The sequence below is a fragment of the Prionailurus bengalensis genome, chromosome B4 (assembly GCF_016509475.1).
Source record: "Prionailurus bengalensis isolate Pbe53 chromosome B4, Fcat_Pben_1.1_paternal_pri, whole genome shotgun sequence".
NCBI lineage: Eukaryota > Metazoa > Chordata > Mammalia > Carnivora > Felidae > Prionailurus > Prionailurus bengalensis.
In genome coordinates, this window is record NC_057358.1 from 373,731 (window position 1) to 395,639 (window position 21,909).

Genomic DNA, 21,909 nt, shown 5'->3' on the forward strand with positions numbered 1-21,909 from the left:
TTTCAACAACCATACGCCATTCACTATGTGCACACACGCCGTATCGGCTGCACTCAGGCATCTCCGAGCTCACTCAACTGCCACTGTTACTCTGGTGAGTAACAAAGTCCCACGTAAACCAATCTTCCCTTTCAAATGAGACTACTTCCTCCAGGGAGGAACAAATACTGACTCGAGAGAGTGGGGGGAAGCGTGCGGAGGAAACCCCACATCAGGAGCCGTGGCCCCACCACATGCCTGGGCATGCCAGCGGAGAAGTGAAAATCATAAGCTAGAACTTAACAAGTAACTGATATAACCTTTGGATGCATTAGAATCAATACCACTTAAAAGGCCCTGTTTTTGCTTCAGAAAGCGCCTTAGTCCATCACTACGTACCCCTCCGACGGTCCTTCAGGAAGGACCTGCTGTGATGCAGTGTGACGACTAAGGGGCTGCCCGGCAGCTGCCAGGGCTCAGGATGGCATGACCCCCCACCTTGACCTGTGACCTCTCTACCCTTCACAGGTGTGGCCCCCACACCTTTCTGCTAATGCCAACCCCTGACAGCTTTCAGAGGTCATACACTGCCAATATGGAACATTTCATGAAGAATACGGTCTTTTTAGACCAACGAGATGGGTTTGCTGGCAGATGGGTTCTCAAGGCAGATCCCACAAATCTTACATCCAAGACGTGTGTTTAGAAACTGCTCATTAAAGGAAGACAGGATATGTAACCACATCTGAACACAGTGACATCTGTGCGGAGAAGCAAATGCACACGCCAAAGTACCAGCACAGGTGGCACACATAAGTGGGACGAGGGGTGTTTTTCTGGCCCTTTATTATTTTCTGGAATACTCTCATTCATTTCTATAGAATGTAACACACACACACACACATACACACACACACGATCTCTAACCTGGAAACATCCAATCATACATTTCTCATCAAGATGACAAACCACGGGAAGCTGGGAGTACTTCAGTACTTCTAATGGAGAACTATTTATCACAACATGAGTCGACAACCAGCGTGTGTGGGAAGATAACCTAAGTGTTATTTGAGGAAGGAGGCGTGATAGCCAAGTGGGAGCAATTTTTTTTTTTTTTTTGAGAGAGACAGAGACAGAGAGCACATGGGGGAGGGGCAGAGAGAGAGTCCCAAGCAGGCTCCATGCTCAGCACAGAGCTGGACTCTGGGCTCGATCCCACGACCTTGGAATTGTGACCTGAGCCAAAACCAAGAGTTGGATGCTCAACCGACTGAGCTACCCAAGTGCCCCAAGTGAGAGCAGCTTTTTAAGAGATAACTTGATTAATGAGAACGTTTGGATCTTTCTCGATCCTTCCGAGTCAGTATGAGAATAGACACTCTGCATTTAAAGGGTTAACCAAAGGTGGGACTAGAATCAGAACCAGTCCCGAGCTGATTTTAGATGAAATTTCAAGAGCTCTGAGGATCCACTACTGTTCTTAGTAACCAGGAGAAAAGAATAGCATACGCACAACTTTGAAGTTTCCTTTGAAATCCTGCCGATGGGGAAGTTTTGCTGGGCACGCGGTGACACAGAGCGAGTGGCACACCCCAGTGGGTCCCTAGTTAAGGTGCAGTAAGTTACTTCTATAGTCAATGTCACAAAGTCACTGAGGACCCACTCTGATGATTATAGTGCTCCGAATTCTGTCAGGCTTTCTGTAAGATTTGTCCTTGGGAAGCTAACTTAGGTCATTAAACATATTACTCGGGAGATCAAATAACATCACCACAAACCTACCTGCATTACGAAGCCCAGGCACCCTGTTCCTGCAGCTGCTTGCAAGTTGTCCACTACAACTGCAAGTAACAACCCATCACACATTTCTGTACAAATGTGGCCTAGAGTTTGCAGTCTGTGAAAACAAACTTTTCCAGCAGTTCTCCTATACAGAACTGAGATTCTTTAAAATGAAAGTTTCCCTCTGGTTTAGGAAGTTGGCACGTCTTGTGTTCTCACTTTTGGGGCCTATTGTGCTATTTTCAAAGTAACCTTCCAAGAATTACACACTTGGGGTCTGACACCAACCAAACGTCCCCATTTGCTGTACTAATACGTCTAAGGGCCCACTGATACCACCGACCACTCTTAGACAGGTTTTCCCAGGGGCCATGAGGCACAGCGCTCTCCTCTCTGCTGCCAAGACCCTTTCCTAGAGGCGGGAAGCCCCCGAAAATGGGGACACGTAGCAGGAGGGCATTGCCAAGTGGCCTGACTTGATGGAAAGTGATGTTTTGTTCGGCAACTCTGGGCACAGTCTTACTTTCTGTCCCTTGTATCACAGAGCTCCAGAATCAACTCACACACACCTGCTGTTATCTGAATTACAGCCTTTCTTGGGAGATAATGTGTTAATTCCAGTCAAAAGCCTCCAGGCAGCATGAAACAGGAAGAAATAAAAATAATGGAAAATGTACCTCCATGAAATTAACATCAGAAGAACCTCAGGGGCAAAACTGGGATCAAATATGGGATCATACAACAGCCAACAGCCTAAGATCTAATGAGCCTGCACATTACGAACCTCATAAATGATAATTATCCACTAGGAAGCAAGCATCTCACTTCTTTGAGAAGTGATGGGGCACAGTTTTCTGTTAACAGCAAATGTTATTCAACCTGTTCATGAATCAGGCTTAATAATACAACTTAACTAATTTCCCTGCATGATTTTTATTGCAGCTCAAATTTACACAGTCGCTGTTTCTCACCAAGGACTTTTACGTTTTCAGTGCCAGGTTCCAAACACGGTCAGTGACGTTTGAGCCACACATCTTAGGGAATCACAATGCAGGTAAAACCTTATGATGATACTCCTTTTAATGATGGCAATTTATCATTTCCATATTGTTCCCAGGGTTTTATTTTACAAATACTATCGTAGGGAGATTCAAATGCAGAAAATTAAATACAAAGCACCCATGAGTAGTTCTCTCAAGAATACACATCAGGACAAGTGATCTGCTTCCTCTGAACCATTCACACATGAAAGCGCTGGGTCCCTGTGCGGAATTCAAAGCTAGAGAATGCCAAGCACACTTATGAAAATTAAGTACAGCTCACCGTTCTCCTCATCCCCACAAGTAGGATGGAAGTCAACATTAAGAAAATAATGACATCTTGATAACAGAGGACAGACAGGAAGCCCGACTCATGAATTTTTTATATGCCCTTTCCTTGCTCAGTCCAGCAGATGCTGATGAACGGTTTCATCTACTAGCCAGCGCTGACGTCTTGGCGGCAGCCACAAATACTTCCGAAACAGACCTACGTGATAGCAGGTTGCTTACACTGAAGACGTTTAACCTCTGAGAATTTCTGGAACCTGAAAAATTCTAGTTTAGATCTGAACTTCAAAGAGAACAAGGTGGCTAAAAAGACACATGGGGGTAAAAAAAAAAAGTTTAAAAAAAGGAGGGGGGGCTCAGTTAGCTATCACAACTCCGGCACTTGGAGCAAGGCAGACGCGGGGCGTGACGACACACGGCGCCCTGCGGGCTACTGTCTCGTGCTCTTCAGTTATCCTGATGATGGGCGGTCTTCTTCTTTAAACAGTTTCACTTAGGTATAAAGCACGTACCATAAATCCACTCACTTGAAGCACGGAATTGAAAGGATTTTACTAAACTTGCAGCGTTGTAGAATTATCACCACAACGCAGTTCGAGAACACTTCCATCACACACACGTATGGCTTGGGTCCACCTGGCTCGATCGTCCTTTGACCCCAGCCCCAGTTGACCACTGTCCCACTTTCTGCCTCCATAGACTTGTCTTCTCCACACATTTCGTGTAAATGGCGTCCTATGATACAATCGTGTGATACGTGGTATTGGAGCCTGGCTTCTTAGTGTGACGTTTTGACGTTTATTCACACTGTAGCTGTATTCCATCACGGGATACGACCAACACTGTCCATCCAGCAGCTACGACGTGTGCACTGCCTGCTTCTTTTCCTCTTTTTTATGAAGGCCGCTACGGACATCAAGTCTTTGTGTGTTTTTCCTTCTCTTTGGTAGACGCCTAGGAGTGGAATTGCTGGGTCATGTAGCGAATTTATGCTTAATTTTTAAGAGCATGCCAAACTTAAAAATTTCACCGTTTTACATTCCCGTCAACAACATGTGAGAATTCCAGTTTCTGAACACCCTTGGTTATTGTTGCTCTGTAGCACAGTTTTGAAACTGGAAAACAGAAGCTTTCCAACCTTGTTATTTTCTGGGGTTTGTGGCTGTATCTGCTCCAGTGGGTATGAAGTGTCAGCTCACTGATTTCAATTTGTATTTTCCTAATGAATGTGAAACATCTTTTCATGCGTTTATCGTCATTTGTGTATTTGTGGTGAAATATCTATTCAGACCTGTTGCCCGTCTTTAAATTCATGTTGCATGTTTTCTTCTGGAGTTTTAAGAGTTCGTTTGGTATCTGTTTGGAAGCACTGTATCAGGTTACGATTTGCAAATACTTTCCCCCAGTGTGTGGTTTGTCTTTCCAACTTTCTATCAAGTGCCATTTGATGTGCCCAAGTTTTTAATTTTACCGAAGCCACATTTACCAATATTTCTTTTATGTATTGCCCCATATCTAAGAACTCTAACTTGAGATTAAGATTTACTGATTTGTCTTCTTCCAAAAGTTTTAGTTTTTACATTAAAGACTGCAACCTATTTTGAATTTATTTATATGATGCAAAATAAAGTTTAAATTAATCTTGTTACAGGTGAACGCCCAATATTCCCAAACATCGTTTGTTGAAAATACTACCCTTTTATCACTGAACTGTCTTTGCTGAAAAATGAAGTGACCACATGCAACAGGGCTATTTCTGGACTCTCTATTGTGTTTCATTGACTATTTTTTCTGTATCTACCTTCCTACCTACCTTTCTGCCAGTATAACACTGTCCTGGCTACTATAGTAAGGGTTGAACACGGGAAGTCGGAGTTTTCCAACTTTGTTATCCTATTCCAAAATTGTTTTAGATATTGTGGGTTCTTCCTTTATGTTTTAGGACAATATCAATTTCTGCAAAACAAAAAATATGCTGAGATTTTTGACAGGAATTTCATCAAATCTCTAAACCTACTTGCAAAGAATTTCCATTTTAACAATATTAAAACTTTTAATCCATGAATATCAACTATCTGAATGCTTTTAAAGACACATTTGATCTTAAAAATATTTTGAAACAAGGGCGCCTGGATGGCTCAGTCAGTTAAGCATCTTACTCTTGGTTTCAGCTTGGGTCATGATCTCATGGTTCGTGAGTCTAAGCCCTGCATCGGGCTCCACGCTGACAGTATAGAGCCTGCTTGGGATTTCTCTCTCTCTCTCTCTGACCTTCCCCTGCTTGCATGCACTCTCTCTTTCAAAATAAATAAATACATGAATATTTTGAAACAACTCTGTTATATCTCAAGTCTCAGATACACAATCCTCTATTTTGTGACTGAAGGGAACTTTAGAATGAAGACATAAAAAATTGTTTCATTCAACTTCTTAAAAATGTTGAAACAATCCAAAGTTACAGAAAAGTTTTGAATAGAAATACTTTTTCCCCTCTTGAATCATCTGAGGGTGAGTCACTGACCTGATGCCCCATCAACCCCAAATACTTCAGCAGGTATTTCCAATAAACAAGTTTATTTTCCTCCACAAAGCCGATTCAGGCATCAAAATCAGGGATCAGATACGTTTCTTCCACCCAAGTCTGGGACCCTCAGTCAAGTTTTGCCAGTTGTCCTGATGGTGTCTTTTACAGCGAAAGGAGCCCGTTGGGAGACAAGGCCACAGATGCCATCGGCCTGCCTGGGGGGGAGTGGGGTCCTCAGGCCTCTGTGACACCGGTGTCCACATGCTGCTTTCCGTCCCTCCTTAGTCTGTGTCTGATGCTCCCTGGCTTGGAGTCAGTGAAGTATCTTTGCCAGGAAGACCCCGGATGGAATGCTGTCTTCCCCGCTGCAACCCTCTGGGTGACACACTCCTGCCCCAAGTCTCCACCGTGAAGGTTCTCTCCTTCCCGTCATAATTAACTACTATTTTCTAGACGTCTGCCATAGCAATGGAGCTTTTAATCTGTTCATCTGTTTGTCTGAATAGTGAAATAATTTCCCGTTTTATTCAAAGCGTTATCATCTATCATAATCTTTACCTTGATGCTGAAATTCCCCCAATTTGGCCAATGGGAGCCCCTCTGAAGGACATGTCACCGCCCTACTGTGAGCACTTTCTTGCACAAAATGACATCCAGGTTCATCTTGTTCATTTCCTGAAAGAACGCGAGCCCATCTGAGAGGAAACCGTGTGTGCAGGATTTATGGGTGTTGGGCATCCTCATCACCACTGGGGGTGGGGTGGGGGGGATGCTCCCAGGTCTGGTCTTCAAGCAACTCTGATGGGATCTGTTTCTATAGAGGACCTCAGAAGGAAGAAGTCTGTAGCTATGGTATACTGATTTCTAGTGTTGCAGGGGCAATCGACAGAATATTGTGATTCTGTGACTGCCGAGTGAATTTGCAGGAGATGTGTTCATTAGGTAAAGGTTCCTTATAACTCCTTTTAAGAGCCCCCACCATGCCCTCGCTGCTACTAGTGAGCATCCCGTGTTGGTGCATGGGTGTTGGCGAAGCACTCCATTGCTGGCTTCAGCTTTACCGGCACCTTGCCAAGTGACACACAGACAGACACATGGACAGTCTCCTATAAAGTAGGTAGGTCAGGGCGGCTTCCTTCCTAGTTGGCCAAGCATGTCTATGGTCGCTGGCACCACTGCTGGAATACCACATCCTAAACTATTTCCCGAGAGGAAAAGTTACCCACAAGGCTACTGCATTTTACAGTGAGGCAGAAATCATTAAGTATTTTAACTCAATTCCATCTGCTCTCTCAAAAAGTTTAATTGTTCTAACTGAAATGTGTTTTTCAAAAATATAGGATTGGGTTTTAATCCAACTTCATATTATTAAATATTATGAATGCATTAGAATAGCTGAGGGGCACATTTAAAGACATTAGAGAATGTCGGCCAGAAAAAAGGAAATCCTAACCACTTTCATACTGCAGCATCTCCGTTTTATACCTATGTTAGTGCACGCGTACAAAAAAACTGTACGCGTACTTGAAGGCTTATGGTGAAAGCATGCTGTCTGGAGATTGCATTAAAAATCGGAAGGGGACGTGAAACAAAGCGGGCCAAATGTTGGTCCGCGGGGAGCTGGACGGGGGGCACTTCACGTACTTAAAGATGTTCAAAGTGCTAACGATAAAACCATAGTACGCTACACCAGACATCAAACTGGAAGACGGTATACCAAAATGCTAACAGTGCCTGTTAACTGGTATCACCGGGCAGCATGATTACTGAGGTCTTTACGTTATTGCATATTTTCTAGTTTTTTCAGGGAACACATATGCAGTCGGACAAAATGCCAATGAACTTCCCCAAGTTCATTCTCGCCACAAGCACCTGCTGACCCTTCTCTGGGCTGGACGCTGGGTGGCTGCTGGCTGGGGGGTGGTGACCGTGGCTGGGAGGTGAGGGGAGTGCTCATGGAGGTTGCTCCCGGCCTTCCTGCAGCTGACGTTCCTCCCCCGCCCGCGTCAGGGACAAGCCTGAAGGAAGAGAGAGCCTGAGCTCTCACCGGCCGATGTGACACAAACTCCAGGCCGAGGATAACTGCTGGGAGCCTCGGGCTGGAGTCCTGCGCTTGGAAAACAGGGGGCCCCACCAGAGAGCCTCCCAGAATGTGCCCAGAGTCTGTCATCTCTGCAGGTGTCAGCAAAGTTCACGGAGACCACGGTCTCCCGACGCTGCGGGATGTGGAATCCAAGGGGGGTTGGCGCAGGGACCCATGCAGGCCCCCTGCAGCCAGCCCCTCTGCAAGTGGAAGTCCTCCCCAGACGTTAGCGTCTACTCTGCCGACGGTCTCAAGTGGGGGCGCACGCGACTGATTTCCTCGTCCTTGTAAAGACGCTGAGGAGGACACTCACCTGCAGAGGCACCACAGGACAAACCCAAGTCCGCAGTACGGGTCCAAGCAGATGGCCACTTCTCTCGAGGGGTAGAGCTCACACTGCAGCTTGATGGAGCGGCAGAAGGCACTGGTGGCTGCGTGGCACATCTGGAAGACAGCAAGGCCGCCTTCAGTCCACGTGGCCGACACCCAGGGCCCAAGCTGGAGCGACCCCGTCCCGCACCCCAACAGGAAGTGGGCACGCACAGGGTTCCCCGGCGATCCCACAGCCCAGGGAAGGAAGTGGGGAGACACTAGACGCTGCGGCTCACGGCCCCTCCCAGGTGCGTGCCCGACACACGCCTGTCATGCGGTAGGGCCGGCAGGGCGCGTGGATGAACATCCCATGTCAGTGACAGGAACCAGGCTCAGAGAAGGTAGTGTGCTGGAGGTCACACAGCTTCGGGCCAGAACCAGCGTTAGTCACAGGACAACAGCCAAGCTCCCGTCTCCCCGCATCGCTGAGGTGACAGGAAGAGGGCTCCCACGTGATGGAAGTTATTGCCAAACAGCATGAAATATGTCTCATGAAATCAGTTTTCTCACAGAAGCTTCCTAGCCAATCAAGCCCAAGAGGAAAAGGAAAATTTTCCCAAGTTTGTGGTTTGAGAAACATCTGGCGTTAACGTGAAGTGAACGTCCCATGCAGCTGAACCGTGTGGGGGGCTGGAGCAAGCACCCTAATACTCAGGGCCACCCGCCCAAATGCCTGGGGGAAGCACCGTGGGTCGCGCCGGCAACAGAGGCGAGGAGCCAGGGCCAGGGCCACTTCTGTGGTAAGTGTGGGAGCCCTGCTGAAGCTGTGGGTGGAGGGAGGTTTCGCGACGGATCCGCCGCACAATCCACACGAGGTAATGCAGAATTACTCGAGAAGTGAGCACATACGGCTCATTTTCCCTTGCTGTTAAGGCCACGATATTTGCTTAAAGAAGAAACAAGGCTGGGTTTCTGAAACATGCCTTCAACCTCTGCCCGCCCACTAGATCGGGAGTGAGCAAAATCCTAGCTACCGAAATTAGCCACATTCCCAGATTCGCCACTAAAACAAACCTTGCCTGAACCCCTACTCTGTGCAGGCGTTATTTATAGCTTGAGAACAGTCCAGCTCAGCAAATACTAATACGTTAATGGAGTACATGCTATGTCTCAGGCATTGTATTAGGTGCTCAGAATATAAAGAAGAATAAAACACAGCCTCTGTCTGACCTCAGGAGTTTGGGTCCAGTGGAAAACTGAGAGAGAACTCCGGTAACTGCAGGGCCTGTGAGCGCGCTCACAATGGGTGCAGAGAGCACAGGAGGGCAGAGAAGGGGCTCTCACATCACCCTGGGGGACCCCAGTGTGCTCTGGGTCTTGAGGCTGAGTAAGCACAAGCAGAACTCATCAGAGTGACAGGAGCACAGACAGATGAAGAAAAACGCAACCAGGAAAGCTAAACGACTCGTCTCCCAGCGCCAGTCTTGGACCTGCCAACATCACAGCCCAACAGCCCACGCTGGAGGAAAAACTCCCAATTCTTAGGAAGTCAGACTTGTACCTGGATGAGTCGTTTTGAAAAGCCCCAGACAACAAGCTCTAATGCCCTACTCTGAAACAGACGGTGAGAGTAGACACAGTGGGAGGAAGCAGGGATGAGGGCAACTATAAGTATTTCCGGGATGTGCCTCAGCTCTTCTCTTGGGTGGGTTTACCTTCCAGAGCAGTTTTGCTTTAGCTGACGTTAAAGTAAGTGTCCACTCCCTGGGCACACGGCAGCTGCACATTCGGTGGAAGGGAGAGCCACCGCCAGTATGACAGCGTCCTGTGGGCAAGCCCAGAGGGCCACTGATCTGAAGGGAAGGGTCCTCCACACGACTTCCCCACTGAAGTGAAAACGTTTCTCCAGCGTCTATCAGAAATCTTCAGAGTTCAAATTAAACTTTTAAATGGTTAGTATTTTAAAACTTAAATTGAACACATAAACATATACTCATGGGCCTTCTACTAAATCAGACATTAAATAGTGCCCGTTAGGGGGAAAACAGATTACTGGCTAAGTCTCTCTCAGCGTTCATTCTATATTTGAATACTTAATGACATTTGGACCAAAAGCTGAAACTGAATCAAAATTTCTGAGAAACATGAGGGCATGTGCAACCAAAGAGGTAGAAGAGAATTCAATGAGAAGACCGTGACCAGATGATTTCAGTTGTTTACACCTCTCAGTATTTAAGGCAAATGGGTTTTCATTAAATGACATCACAACATATTTTACCTCAGGTACTCATCAAACAAACAATCAGAAGTTTAATAAAAACTTATGAAGATTTCAGAGAAAAGTCTAATTATTTATCCCTCTGGGATTACCAGGGTTTACATTTCTATTAAGTGGAATTACCAAGAGTCACGTCACTTCATCTGTTTCACATGTAAGTATCTTTATCGAATCAAGATGTAACATTATAGCCCCCACTTCTGTAGACCATGAAAATGGTACGATCACAATTGTGTGTTTCTGTTTGGCTATGACAGGAGGCGGCTCAAAGCCACTCACCCTGGTATGAAAAGAAATCTGTACTCCAAAAAGCTTTTGAAGAATTATTTTATTTGATATTGCACTTTATTTGGTGTGTCACCTCAGATTCTACTGAAAAGCAGAGGAGAGGATTCTGGGAAGACTGTCTCCATAGCAACCAGACAACAACTGTGTCAGAAAATGATGAGACTCTTTGGAGTTCTGGGGTCCGTTCAAGTCTTACAACTTCCCGAGGAAAGTTTGGGCAATCAATGGTAATTAATTTTGGAAAAAGTAAGATATTCCCATTAAAAAAAAAAACAGTTGTGGGAGCTCATCACATTTAAGTACTCATTAATGTACTCAATTACACTCAGACCTGCCATGAAAGAAAGGCTCAAGGGACTCCTGCCGATTGAAATAATAAGATATGAGACATATCTCAAAGTCATGTGAATAAATTTAGATCTCAGCAAAAGTAAATACAATTCAATTATAAATACTAGTATAATTGTAGCAATACTTTGTAACTCCACTTTTCTTTTTTTTTTTTTTTAATTTTTTTTTTCAACGTTTATTTATTTTTGGGACAGAGAGAGACAGAGCATGAACGGGGGAGGGGCAGAGAGAGAGGGAGACACAGAATCGGAAACAGGCTCCAGGCTCCGAGCCGTCAGCCCAGAGCCTGACGCGGGGCTCGAACTCACAGACTGCGAGATCGTGACCTGGCTGAAGTCGGACGCTTAACCGACTGCGCCACCCAGGCGCCCCTGTAACTCCACTTTTCATTTTCTACATGATTTAAGACACTAATATGGTAAAAAAAAATAATCATTAGCTGAAAAAATGATTGTTATTGTAATTTTGGGTTTAAATCCCACTTTTTTCCCTATATAACTTGAGACTTAAGAAATGCATTTAAAAGACTTGCTACTACATATTTTGGGCCATGCAGTATATAACTTTGTGACATCAGCAACTGAGAAAGGCGGGCACGGAGCAGTTTTGTGTGTTCCTGAAATTAAGCGAGTATACTCCAAACTGGAGTACTGCAACTGGAGGGTGTTCAACTCAACCCCCACTGTCACCTGAGTGACACAAGCTGTAGAATATATACAAAAAGAATTCAAATGTTTCGCTACAAAAAAAATCAACTAAGCACAAAACAAGACAGTAATGCAGGAAATGAGTAACAGAAAAGTTATTTTTTAACTTCTTTTTAATGTTTGTTTATTTTTGAGAGAGAGACAGAGAGAGAGAGAGAGAGAGAGAGAGAGAGAGAGAGCGCGTGCGTGTAAGAGGGAGTGCGAGCTGGCAAGGGGCAGAGAGAGAGGACACAGAATCCAGAACAGGCTCCAGGCTCTGAGCTGTCAGCACAGAGCCCAATGTGGGGCTTGAACCCACAAACCATGAGATCATGACCTGAGCCAAAGTCAGCCGCTTAACTGACTGAGCCAACCCAGGTGCCCTGCAAAAGCAGTTTGAATGCAGAAATTTACATGAAAACTTAGGCTAAAAAACAAAACAGATCTCACATCAACCTAACTTTACAACCTAAGGAATGACAGAAAGAACAGACTAAACCCCAAGTCAGAAAAAGGAAGTAATAAAGATTAGAGCATAAATAAACAGAGGGTAGAGGAAGCGCTGACTTACTGAAAGCAAAAGATGGTTCCTCCAAAAGATCGACAAAACAGACAAACCTCTAGTTAGATGGACTAAGAAAAAAGGAAGGAAAATTCAAAATACTAAAATCAGAAATGAAAGTGAGGACATTATGGATTCTACAGAAACAAAAATAATCAGAAGAAAGTACTATGAACAGTCGTACACCAACAAACTGCACAACCTATATGAAATGAAGAAATTCCATTTCATGGAAATTGAAACCCAAATTATCAAGAAGAAAGACAAAACTGGGGTGCCTGGGTGGCTCAGTCGGTTAAGCGTCAGACTTTGGCTCAGGTCCTGATCTCAGGTTTGTGGTTTCAAGCCCCATACTGGGCTCTGTGCTGATGGCTCAGAGCCTGGAGCCTGCTTCGGATTCTGTGTCTCCCTCTCTCTCTGCCCCTCTCCTGCTCGTGCTGTCTCTGTCTCTCAAAAATAAAGTTTAAAAAAATTTAAAAAAAGGAACACAAAACCTACCAAGACTAAATCATAAAGAATAAAAAATCTGAATAGACCAAAAGCAGTAAAGCAAGATCAAATCAGTAAAGAAGATTTTCCAGCAAAGAAAAGCCCTGTACCTGATGACTTCATCGCTAAAACCTACCAAACATTTAAAGATGAACTAATACTGGTCCTTCTCAAACATTTCCAAAAAAATTAAAGAGAAAGGAACACTATTTTTTTAAGTTTACTTACTTATTTTTAAGACAGAGACAGTGTGCACACAAACAAGGGAGGAAAAGAAAGAGGGGCTGATGTGGGGCTCGAACCCATGAACCATGAGGTCATGACCTGAGCTGAAGTCCGATGCTTATCTGATAGAGCCATCCAGGCGCCCCCGGGGAAGGCAACACTTAACTCATTCTATGAGATTAGTAAAACTCTGATACCAAAGCCAGACAAAACACTACAAAAACAGAAAACTACAGACCAGTATCTCTGTGGAACATTGATGCCAAAATCCTCAACAAAGCACTTACCCAATTCGGTAGCACATTAAAAAGCTTATACATCAGTGGGATTTATTTCTGTAAGGGATTGTAGGCTCTACAAATGAAAACTCAATCATTGGGGGCACCTCACTGACTCAGTCAGAGGAGCATGTGACTCTTGATTTTGGGGCCATAAAGTTAAATCCCACAGTAGGTATAGAGATTACTTAAAAATAAAATCTTAAAAAAAATCAATGTAATATATATCATATTCAAAGAATGAGGAGGAAAAAACACATGATATCTCAATTGATGCAAAAAAAATCTGACAAAATTCAACATCTTTTTATGGTAAAAACACTCAATAAACTAGGAGTAGAAAAAAAGGGCTTCAACAGAATAAAAGCCATATATAAAGAACACAATAAACATCATACTCAGCCATGAAAGACTCAACACTTTACCTCTATGATCAGCAATAAGGCAAGGATGCCTGTTTTCACTCTTTCTATGCATAGTGCTAGAAGTTCTAGCCCAAGCCATTAGGTAAGAAAAATAAATAAAAGGCATTCAGATTAGAAAGGCAGAAATAAAATGATCTCTTCATGGATTAAATGAACTTGTATGTAGAAAACACTAAACATCATACACAAAAAATTGTTAAAAATTGTAAATTCACTAAAGTAGCAAGATAAAAAGTCAACATGCAGAAATCATTTGCATTTCTATACATTAAGTGAAAAATCTGAAGAGGAAATTAAAACAATTCCATTTATGATAGCATCAAAGAATAAAATGCTGAGGAATTAGCAAAGGAGGTGAAAGACTTGTACAATTGAGACTATAAAATATTGCTAAAAAATAAAGACACACATAAATGGAAACACACACCATATTCACAGATGTCAATACTACCCAAAACAATACAGACTCAGTGCAATCTCTATTAAAATCTCAATGATTTTTTTGTGTAAGTTGAAAATGCACAGAATTCATACAGAATCTCAAAGAAATCTGAATAGCCAAAACAATCTTGAAAATAAACACAGTTAGAGGACTCCCCCATCCTGATTTAAAAACTTACTACAAATATACAGTAGTCAAAGCAGTGCAGTACTGGCATAAAAACAGACATACAGATCAACAGAACAGAGAGCCTAGAAATAAACCCTTGCATATATTGGCCAACTGATCTTTGACCAGGGTGCCAAGACCATTCAGTTGGGGAAACAACAGTCTTTTCAACAAAGTGCTAAGAAAATTGCATCTCCAAATGCAAGAGAACGAGGTTGGACCCTTACCTCACACCACACAGAAAAGTTAGCTCAAATTGGATCAAAGACAGAAAGGTAAGACCTAAGACAATAAAACTCTTGGAATAAAACAAAGGACAAAGGCTTCGTGACAGTGGATTTGACAATGATTTCTTGGATGTGACCAAAGGCACAGGCCAAAAACGACACAAAATTGGACTGTATGAAAATGTAAAGATTTTGTGCATCAAAAGACACCATCCACAGAATAAGAAGGCAATCCAAAGAAGAGGAGAAAATTAATATCCAGAATATACCAAGAACCTATAAGACTCAACAACAAAAAACCAAGCCATTTGATTCAAAGGACTTGAATAGACATGTCTCCAAAGAAGACTTACAAACAGCCAACAACTGCGTGAAAAAAAGCTTAACATCACTAATCATTAGGAAAATGCAAATCAAAACTACAAAGTACGACTTTATATCCATTAACATGACTGCCATTAAAAAAACGAAACCCAGAAAACTCTAAGTGTTGGTGAGGATGGACAGCGACTGGAACCTGTGTGGTGCTGGTGAGGATGCGAAATGGCATGGACACCGTGGGCAACAGTATGGCAACTCCCTTCCAGGTTAAAGACGGAAACTACCTCCCGACCCCAAAATTCCACTTCTCCGTATATTCCCAGAAGACCTGAAGAGATGTTCGTATGTCTGTGTTCACAGCAGCAATGCTTACAAGAGCTAAAACTTGGAGACAACCCTAGTGTTCGTTGAGGGATCGACAGACAGGTTAAATGTGGTACACGCATTCAACAGAATATTAACTCAGCCTCAGAAAGAAATTCTGATGCCCTCGGCAACATGAATGAACCTCCAGGACATTACGGTGAGTGAAATGAGCCAGTCACAAGAGGACAGTGCACATGACTCCACTTCTACGGGGTCCCCAGAGCCATCAAAATCACAGAGATGGGGGTGGGGGTGAGAGGGGATGGGGAGTTATTAACAGGTAGCAAGCTTTAGTTTTAGAAGGTAAGATGAGTCATGGGGATGGATGGCAGGGAGGGACGGCTGCATGGCAGTGTAAGAATATTCAACGCCACTGAACCACACACTTGGGTGCATTATTGTGGTAAACTTATGTCATGTATGTACAACCACAATAAAAAAAATTGGGAAAAGGGTAGAGAAAGAGAACTCAATGCAGTAAATGACACAAACTGAGTGGTCAGACCCCCAGAGGTGGGCAAAGGAGTTCCTGAGGCTACTGAGGATGTACCAGTACCTTGGCAAGGACACTGCCAGAGCTGTGAGGGTCCTCATGAGGTGATGTGCATAGCACAATGAACCCATGAACAACACGGGTCTGTGTGCCCCAGCCCACTTACAGACTTTTTATAGTGCGGGACTGTAATCGTTTATGTTTCTCCTAATCGGTTTTCTTTGGCTTACTACTTGACATAAGAATGCAGTACACATTACGCTACATACCACGTACTATGTGCATGTGATACACACACTTGCATGTAACACACCTAACATCATATGATATGTTATATAACACACAAGATAGGTTTCAATCGACTGTTTAGGTCACTGGTGAGCTTTCCAGTCAACAGCAGGCTATCAGGAGGAGTCACAAGTTATACGTGGATTTTCAACTGTGCAGGGGGTTGGCGCTCCTAACCCCCCGAGTTGCTCATGGGTCCACTCTAGTTGCATGCTTTAACAGGAACACGGGTCACAGCATGAGCCGTCCTCCAGCACACAATAACAGAACCCACAGCAAAAAAGCAAGAAATCCCAGTGCACACAGTTTCACAACAGAACATGGGGATTTGAAAGCCAGCAAGGAAGAAACATGTGCAGTGTTTTATTAGGGGCTGGTGAGGCTGTGTTTACACACACACAGATAGTTGGGACATTCGGAAAGAGTCGGCTGACCTAGGTAACTGTGGAAGTGACCGTGCATCTTAAGGCCTCAGTGAAGCGCAAGCACACACCCCTCACGTGTGCCACCGTGCAGACCGTGTCACTAACCTTCACTCCAGCCAGCATCCCCGTTGTGGACACACTGAAGTCAAGATAAGCTAGCGTGTCTGGGTTGGAAGGTTTGTAGATCTGGGCAGGCCGTTTCTTTGGCAAATCGTCTGGAGCAAAACAAAGCCATTAGCATGTCTGAGGCAACGGCAAAGCAGACAAGCAGGTACAGGTGTCTGGCTGGTTTGAGGACTGACCTGTGTCCAGTATGGGGGGCCACGCCCTGACGTCTACGGCCGCAGCTGCCTCCCGGGACCGCAACAACTTACAGATCAGCTGTGTTGTCATCAAGCAGGCAGAGCGACTCACCTGAGGTGAGAGAACAAGTTGTGGAGGAAGGAGGTGAGCGGTCGCGCACGGCCAGCTGCTCACCACACACCCCGAGGCCAGCGGCTTTCACAGCGGGCCAGGCTGCCTCCCATGGAGCCAGCATGACGGCCAGGATGTGACCGCAGACCCAGAGCTCAGACACTGAGGACCCTGGAAATTCCTGGAGCTGAGGACGTAGCCACGGTTATGAGCGTGCTCAGAAAGCAGTGTCCCAACCAACCACTCTGTCAGCTCTGATCTACAAAAACCGCCATGGGTCTCCACAGACGCGGCCATGACTTTCTAAACAGAGAAGTGGCCTGGACAGTACTCCCACACACCCACAAAAAGAATTCGCATGTGCTATCCCCAAACTAAGTTGTCCCTCGTGGTTTCTCCTCCAAGGGGAAAACCTTTTTCTAATCCTCTTCAACTTCCCCGAGCATAAGAAAAGTTAAAATAAATCTGCGCTTTCAAAAAGGAATGGGACACTTCTAAATCTTCAGCAGAGAACTTCAGAAAAATATATGACTTCTTCATCAGTTTGGTGCAAAAAACTCCCACTGTCTTTACAGACGCCCGTGAGAGGGGTCACTTTCTTGAGGGCCCTGCGACTCTAATGCGTGAGGAAGCCACCCCAGCCCCTAATGCCACAAGTGAGTGAAATCATGAAATCCCATTTCCAGAACTAGATGGTAGAGGCCGCATCCTCCCCACCAGCCCCAGAGCTAGCCCTGCCTTGGTTCTGCCATCTGGAAGACCTACGCTTGGACCAGGGCACAGGTGGGAGGAAGGGCCCTGGGGGAGGAGGGGCGAGGACCCGGGGGGGGGGAGGGGGAGAACTAGAACCCTGGGAGGAGAACCCCGGGGGGAGCAGGAGGAGGACGAGCAGGAGAGCCCCGGGGTGGGGGGGGGGGAGGACCCCAGGGGGAAGGAGGAGAGCCCAGGGAGTGGGCGGGGGAGGAGGAGGAGAACCCCAGTGGGGCGGGGAGTCGGGGGAGCCCCAGTGCTTCCAGGTGTGGTTACCTCCACGATCATCTTCACGGTGGGCAGCGTGGTGGCGATGTTCTGCGGGTGCGGGGGGCGGACGGTTATGGGCACGCAGCCCGCATACAGGCAGCCGTAAAAAGCTGCAATCAGGTCTATTCCTAGACAGGAGGAATGCGTAAGTGCTCAGGTGGCAGGCCCCGGTGCAGAGGTGCCAGCCTGGGGCTGCGACGGGAACGGACTCTTGTCTGTGCTGTCAATTCCCGCCGCCTGTCCTTTCGGCACGAGATGCCCAAGCGGCCCAGGTGGCTGATTTCTGTCATTTCTCTAAGGAATTACTCACCTCTATCGTCACCAGTTTACTGAAGGATTTAATTATTGTTGCTTAAATGAACTACCTCAGACATCGAACAAAACAAATCTGGACACAGATGTCTTTGCGAACTTTCGCCCCGCATATGACCTCAGGAGGCACCCGGCATGCAGCACCGCCCTACGAGAGGCCGCAACTAGACCTAGGGAGCCACACAGAGCACGATGCCGGCTGTCAGCTAGGGCGTGGGCGACAAGGTGGCCCGCACGCGGCTGGGGAACTGCCTTCTCACCTGGTGGGTAGACGAGAGCCACGTGGTCCCCGTCCTGCAGGTGCCCTCTCTCCAGTAGCATCACGGCGATCTTCTCGGCGCGCTTATGCAGCTGCACACACGTCAGCGAGCTTGCTATGGCACCCTGAGGGTCGCAAGAATGAGCAGGTGGGACTTTTTTAACGTAACAGCTTTACTGAGATGTGCCGCAGGTACGAGCCAGGCACCTTATTTCAAATGCACACTTCAACGGGCACTAGTGTGTCCCCAGAACTGTGCGGCCATCCACAGTCGGTTTTGGCATGCTTTGGTCATCCCCCAAAGACCCCTATCAGTGGTCCCTTCCCTCTCCTTCCCCCTGGCCAAGAAGGGCAGCACCAAAGAGACATCTAGATGTACTTGTGTCAACAAGAGATGTTTTCAAGAATAATTATTTGACTTAAAGAATAGCTAAACGTACCAAAAAAAAAAAAAAGTCAACCTGGTAATTCTGGGACTTTGGTATAATTGCCGAGGGCAGGAAGAGTCAGTAGTGACCCAGCAGGAAAAATAAAACAACTTGAACACGTTTTTAAGAAACACCACGTTAAAAAAGTCGAGGTCAAAAAAACAAATGAACAAAGCAACAAACCAAAAAACCAGTAAAGTGAAAAACGAACTCATCAAATTCATTTTATGTAGAACATCACACACATAGAAACAAGTGGAAAACACATTTGGATTAAAAAATACCTTAAAAGCACTGTTGTTGCAACTTCTTACTAATCTCCAATTGTTTCAAAGTAAACAGTTAAGGAAAATAAATAAAATCTAAACCCTGCTCTTCATGATGAAACCCTGTATTAAAGCAATTGACAGGGTGAAGGGCAGGCCGCCCTCTGTGTCTCGGGCCAGGAAGACTCCACGCCACGGAATTTGCGACGACACCGTTTGCTCCCAAAGATAGAGCGAGCCAGCAGCGGCAGGAGGAACAGCAAGACACGGGTGATTTTCGGGGACCCTGCGGGTGCGGTAGGCGTCCTGGACCCAAAGGTCATGTGTGGAGAGAAGAGTCCAAAGGGAAGGGCAGTGAGCGGTGCTGGCGTAGAAGGGGGTCACACTGCGTGGACACAAGTGACCAGGCCCTTGGGGTCCCTTAAAAACAGGCAGTGGTGGCCTAGCGACTGGAGGTGCTGGGAAAACACGTTAGACTTCCTGTCAAAATGGCCTGTTTGTGGGAAACACCTGCTCTGGGTGGGGTGTGTGGGACCACCTTTTATGATCAGGATTACAAACACCGGTGCTTGATGCTTGCCAAAATCATCCACAAGATAACTGGTTGTTGTGTGGAGGTCCAGGAAGCAACTCATTCCCCTTCATGACCTGACCCACAAGCAGCGCTTGGGACTGCAAGGGCTCCTGCCCTTTCCCACCGGCTGGGACTGGTTTCTGTGGGGACAGGTCAGTGACGATTCTCTGAATCGAGCCTTGTCATCGCACATTTTCCTTGTCTTCCTTCCAAGGAAGGTTAAAAAATGAGAAAATGGAGACACGCGTAAGGTGAGAGAGCCACGGCGGAACGTGGCAAAGCTGGGTAACCAGACAGACCCGGGAGGCTGAGGTGCAAGATGCGGCCCAATCGTGAGAGCCCGGTGCCCCCAAAACGAGGCGCTCCCAAGCACCCACTCCTGGAGACCACACCTGTCCAAAAGAACTGAAATGAACACACTCACTGAGCCAAGTGTCCTTTGAGCATTTCAAAGTGAGATGGTACAGCTGATGGGGAGGCCCAGGACCACCTTGATCCCCAGACTGGCGGTGGGGGGAGCCCATCCTGCCGGCCGAGACGCTCACGCACCAGCTGTCCGGGAGGACAGCCAGCACTACCTTCCTGGCCGTCAGACAGGCACAGCCACGATGGCAGTGGGTGGCGGTGTGCCACGTGGGCAGGGCCAGCACAGAGGGCTCATCTGTACATTACCACTGAGCTCGGCCCTCCTTTCCGTCCCCACCCTCTGGCCGCCGGTATGGTCTGCTTGTCTTAAGTAGCAAATATTCCCGCTCTGGGCTGTTCAGATTCTGGAGCTGACCTCCTGAGTTTCGGAGATCCGATGCCAATCCCCTATCAATGATCAACTTTTCCATCACGAGACAAAACCTAAGAGATTGCCAGGTATCAGTGGCTCAGAACCATTAGCCTAAGCATATCTGAAAAGATGTTTTGGCCCTAGTCTGTGAAAATTCCCACTGACATGCTTGAAAAAGGTGAAATTTAATTGGCATGCTGTCCTTCAGCCCTACTGATCTCTGAAACAGCTTTCACACCACCGTCTGCGGTTCTTTGGGTTTACGGCGGTGAACAGACAAGCCCCCGCCACAGGTGGTAACCATGGGCGGGGGGCATCCAGTTCCAGAGTCAGCGATAGGGAGCCTGGAGATCCACACTGTCCTCAAGCCCCCAGAAGGTGCCATGCTGGGGCCAGGAGCGCTGGTTCCCAGGCAGTCCAGAGCCTCTCTCAACCCCCCCTCCCCCACATGCCACATGCAGGGTTGAACATGTCCATACACCACCTCTCACGAGCCCACAAGGGCACAGGCCACACCCAGCCCCAGATTCCCTGTGGGAGCTTCAGCACAACCCCCACCTCTGGGGAAATGGCCCCGGTGCCGGCTCTGCAGAACAGGAACAGTCACGGGCCAGCAGTCCAAGAAGTGGCAGCCCAGTAGCCCTGGTCAACGGCTGCCTGGCTACCCCATCCCCATCCACAGGAAAGGGTGACGTTTCCAGAGAAAGAAAGTTCTAGTGAAACCACCTCACTGGAGAAATCAGGGCTGACTTTTCCAAAAATAAGCTTTGGGTGCAATCATGACAGAATCCAACCCCTGTTCTAAAGTCAGCAGATTTCAGTGTTAGGGACTGTGAATTTTGGCACCACTTTAAAGTTTTGTATTAGGTTAAATAACAAATGAAAAAAATACTAAGGAATTAAGAAAAAGCCAAATGTGATTTATATTTGAAAAGTTGAAGGAACTGTTATAAGCAAACAAACAAACACAAAGTTACAAAGAGTTGGCTGATGTTTGTTAAAAGGAGTAACAGGTGGTCTTTTGTACGGAAACAAGCTCCAAAATGCAAGTTTCCCGTGATTTGCAATGAATTATGTCCCCATGTCCCACTATAAATCCGACATAACAGCTTGTGCTCTATCGACAGCTCTGGCCGTGGTGAAGAGCATACGAGCGGACACTGTTTGCAACAAGAGAGCTGCTCTCGCAGGTGCCAAATGGTTCACCGGCTTCTACGAGCCGTGTCAAGTCGCCAAATTCACAATCCACAGAATGTGCCACGCAGGATGGAGGCGAGCCTGAAAACGTGGTGAGCCACATGCTGGGAAGACAATGGTGTGGATACACGGAGTGAAGTTAGACATCATCAGCATTTAACCTCGCCGGTTTCCATCTTTTTAAAATACCGCTTTTGGAAAACGTGAAACGGCGTGTGAGGCTTGCACTATACTTCCGCGGGACAGGAAGGGCGACTGACGTGGAAATTACAAACCACCACCATAAACATGGCGATTACGACCTTCTGCCACGGCTGAGCATTTGTTGTAAGTTCTACGTG

General features: G+C 46.3%; 1 protein-coding gene and 1 long non-coding RNA gene across 6 annotated transcripts in view; one reads left to right on the forward strand and one right to left on the reverse strand.

Moving 5' to 3' along the window:
* The window catches only part of DIP2C (disco interacting protein 2 homolog C), a 416,639-nt gene that overhangs the window by 54,069 nt on the left and 340,661 nt on the right, over positions 1-21,909 (reverse strand). For all 5 annotated transcript variants that reach the window (XM_043563220.1, XM_043563219.1, XM_043563218.1 and 2 more), the window contains 5 exons: positions 18,327-18,450; positions 17,761-17,882; positions 16,623-16,734; positions 16,426-16,535; positions 8,010-8,140 (listed from right to left, as the gene is read on the reverse strand). In XM_043563220.1, coding sequence (XP_043419155.1) covers positions 8,010-8,140; positions 16,426-16,535; positions 16,623-16,734; positions 17,761-17,882; positions 18,327-18,450 — 599 coding nt within the window. The remainder of the gene's footprint in view (positions 1-8,009; positions 8,141-16,425; positions 16,536-16,622; positions 16,735-17,760; positions 17,883-18,326; positions 18,451-21,909) is intronic.
* LOC122473106 lies at positions 4,318-4,670 on the forward strand. The gene is made up of 2 exons (XR_006294589.1): positions 4,318-4,590; positions 4,624-4,670. It is a non-coding gene; the product is annotated as an uncharacterized LOC122473106 (long non-coding RNA).